At 42.7% G+C, this 3,188-nt stretch overlaps 1 protein-coding gene across 1 annotated transcript in view; it reads left to right on the plus strand.

Annotated features, from left to right (window-relative positions):
- The window catches only part of LOC101859613 (clustered mitochondria protein homolog), a gene marked incomplete in the record, with an annotated part of 39,682 nt that overhangs the window by 28,304 nt on the left and 8,190 nt on the right, over window positions 1–3,188 (plus strand). The window contains 3 exon segments of the mRNA XM_013090087.2: window positions 980–1,070; window positions 2,022–2,208; window positions 2,890–3,081. Coding sequence (XP_012945541.1) covers window positions 980–1,070; window positions 2,022–2,208; window positions 2,890–3,081 — 470 coding nt within the window.

Here is a 3,188-nt window from a genome sequence, read left to right on the forward strand (position 1 = left end):
GTGGTTATTGTCATGTCAGTATAGGTAAGAGAGACTGTGGTTATTGTCATGTCAGTATAGGTAAGAGAGACTGTGGTTATTGTCATGTCAGTTATAGGTAAGAGAGACTGTGGTTATTGTCATGTCAGTTATAGGTAAGAGAGACTGGTTATTGTGAAGTCAGTTATAGGTAAGAGAGACTGTGGTTATTGTCATGTCAGTATAGGTAAGAGAGACTGTGGTTATTGTGAAGTCAGTTATAGGTAAGAGAGACTGTGGTTATTGTCATGTCAGTTGTAATAAGAGAGAGACTGTGACGTCTGTTGAAGTAAGAGAAAGACTGTCGTGTCAGTTATATTCAGGAGAAACTGTGACCTTAGTCAGGACTTGGTACTTTCTCTGTGTGATGGTTTTCTTTTCTCATGATTACGTGCTTGCTGTTGAAGGCAAGTGGGTGGGTGGTTGGTGGGTGCTCTTGTGTGGTTTGCTTCTTCTTTCCTGTCAAACATCTATCGTCCTTATCTCCACCTTTTTTAAAAAATGTTTTGTTACTCTCTTGTAACACCTCTAATCTTCTGGCGCTCATATGACCTTTTATGCAGTTGCGAGTGCCGTAAAACCTCTATTAAAGCTAAGTTGAAGGCAATCGTAAACTTGAACAACAAAATGCCATGGGTTGAAAGAAGTAGTCCGTATTGTGATTGGCGATACTGTCGTGTGTTATGTCTGTGATGAACCTACAAGAGCCTTACGTCTTATGACATTTCTTGATTCTGAATGATAGGACTGAGATGATGACACTGACAGAACAGTGGGACACAGAGGGTGGTGGGAGGTCATGACTTGGAGTGGGTGGTTGGCAGGTGCTCTGGTGTGGTTTGCTTCTTCTTTCCTGTTGAACGTTTATCGTTTTTAATCTCCCCTCCTTCTTTTATATGGCCTTATTGTGTTGCAAGTGCCGTAAAACTCTTACTAAAATAAACTTTGACTTCTCCCTCAGAAAACACAGAGTGGTCGTCGGAGACTCCCAAGAGCCTGTGGAAGAAAATCATCGACGAGGCGGACGAGTACTACAGCTATGTGCTAGAGTGGTGAGTGGGGTGTGGTAGTGGGGATTTAGTCTAGATGAGTACTACAGCTATGTGCTAGAGTGGTGAGTGAGTGGGGTGTGGTATGGAAGGTTCAGTGAACGTGTTGATGTGTTGTTCTAATTGTGTTGTAAGTGCTGTAAAACTTAGGAAAACTAAATAAGCAGGGACCGTACAGGTCTTGGAAAACTCGTGGAATTTTGTTTTTATTTCCCAAGACGTGGAAAACTCTTGAGAGTTTGGGAAATTGGCAAAATTCTTGGAAAAACAAATTTTTAAGTGAATCTATTTTGAAAATACTTCCTCAAAGTTCAGAAGGCCTCAACTTTACGCATTCTGAAGTGTATCGTACCATAATGTATTTTTGCATGCTGAACAAAAAAATTTCTTCCGAAATGACACGTTATTTGTCTTGGAAAAAAGAAATCTGGTCTTGAAAACTCTTGAAAAAGTCATGTGAACAAAATCTCGTGCTGAGCATGAACCCTGAATAACACATTCCTGGTAGTTTTCCAGGAGTGATAGGAAGTTTAACATTTCCAGCTTGCGAGTTTTAACTCCATAAGACATCTGTTCAAACTTGCTGGCATTTTTACATTTTGGAGGGAATTATTTTAGGCATTTTCCTTAAATTTTTCCTGTACGATTGGTCGCTTTTACGGACAAGTGGGCTAACTCAGATTTCGGGGCTTTCCAGAAATCTTGACCTACACCAAAAATGGGCATTGCCCTACTTATAGGAGAAGTTTGGTTTCATTGGTGTGTATATTTGTTTGGTTATAGAGAAAACTCTCCTTGTCTTTTAAAGAAACTGAACAAGGAACAAAAACTTTACCTTCGATTTTCTCAAAACAGCGTTTTTTGGGATAGCCCCCTTGTGCTTAAAAGCAACCAATTGATCCTGTGTACGTAAGTAACGTGTCAGTGGAAATGATATTTGTGTGGTGTCCCCAGCGACGGAATCGACGGAGCCATGGAGCAGTACGGCTGCCAGCGCGTGGCGTTGCTGCGGTCCATCTGCCTCAAGTGCGGCGTGCAGATGCAGCTGAAGGAGTACAGTCTGGAGAACAAGGGTCGGCCGTGCTTCTCCGAGGACGACATCGTCAATGTCTACCCCATCGTCAAACACATCAGTCCCAGGGTGAGTCAAACACATCAGTCCCAGGGTGAGTGGGTGGGAGAACACCTGTAAACGTGATATATATATGATAAAGAAATTCTTTCGTACCAACTACTGTGAGGTTACTGAACACGCAGTGCTACAAATGAAACTGAGAGAGAGAGAGAATGTTTCGCGGAGCAGGTTGTACCAGCACGTGAGACATGTATTAATTACCAATGTCCTGTCTTGTTGTGTGTATGCGTGAGTGCACCTAACCTTTATAACATCTACTGCCATTGTAAACGACCAAGACAAATTTCTCCCTGTGAGATGAATAAAGTTTGTCTTTGTCAATGTGACACATAGCATTACCCATCTCTATTACTGGTATAGCTGTTTGCTTGTTGGCTACTCTGTTCATGAACTTTTAACATTAAAGTCATAACTGGCGGAGGGTTTGGTTTTTGTTTTGTATTTTTAGAGGGGGGTTGTTTGTTGTTTTTGTTTTTTGTCCTGTTTTCTCTTCTTTTTAAGAAATCATAGTACACTTGATTAGGCAGATGGTAGCAGGGTGCCCCTGATAGCGGTCGTAATTGTGTTGATCTGCTTCTCTTTATTAAGACAAAGTAACAGAAATATAGCCCACTTGATTTTTGTGTGTTTAAAAAAGCTCCTTTTTGTTATGTTACTTCATATTATTTCCTCTCTCCTCCTGTCCAGGCAACAGATGCATTCCACTTCTTCTCGAGTGGCCAGAACAAGATCCAGCAGGGCTTGCTGCGTGAGGGCTACGAGCTGATCAGCGAGGCGCTCAACCTGCTCAACAACGTGTACGGCGCCATGCACCCTGAGATCGCCGCCTGTCTACGTCTGCTGGCCCGGCTCAACTACATCATGGGCGAGTTTGCCGAGGTATGGGTGTGGATGTGTGTGTCTGTGTTGTGAGAGAGAGAGGTACGGGTGTGTGTCTGTGTTGTGAGAGAGAGAGGTACGGGTGTGTCTGTGTTGTGAGAGAGAGA

Source organism: Aplysia californica, unplaced genomic scaffold (assembly GCF_000002075.1).
Source record: "Aplysia californica isolate F4 #8 unplaced genomic scaffold, AplCal3.0 scaffold01138, whole genome shotgun sequence".
In the NCBI taxonomy this organism is placed as follows: domain Eukaryota; kingdom Metazoa; phylum Mollusca; class Gastropoda; order Aplysiida; family Aplysiidae; genus Aplysia; species Aplysia californica.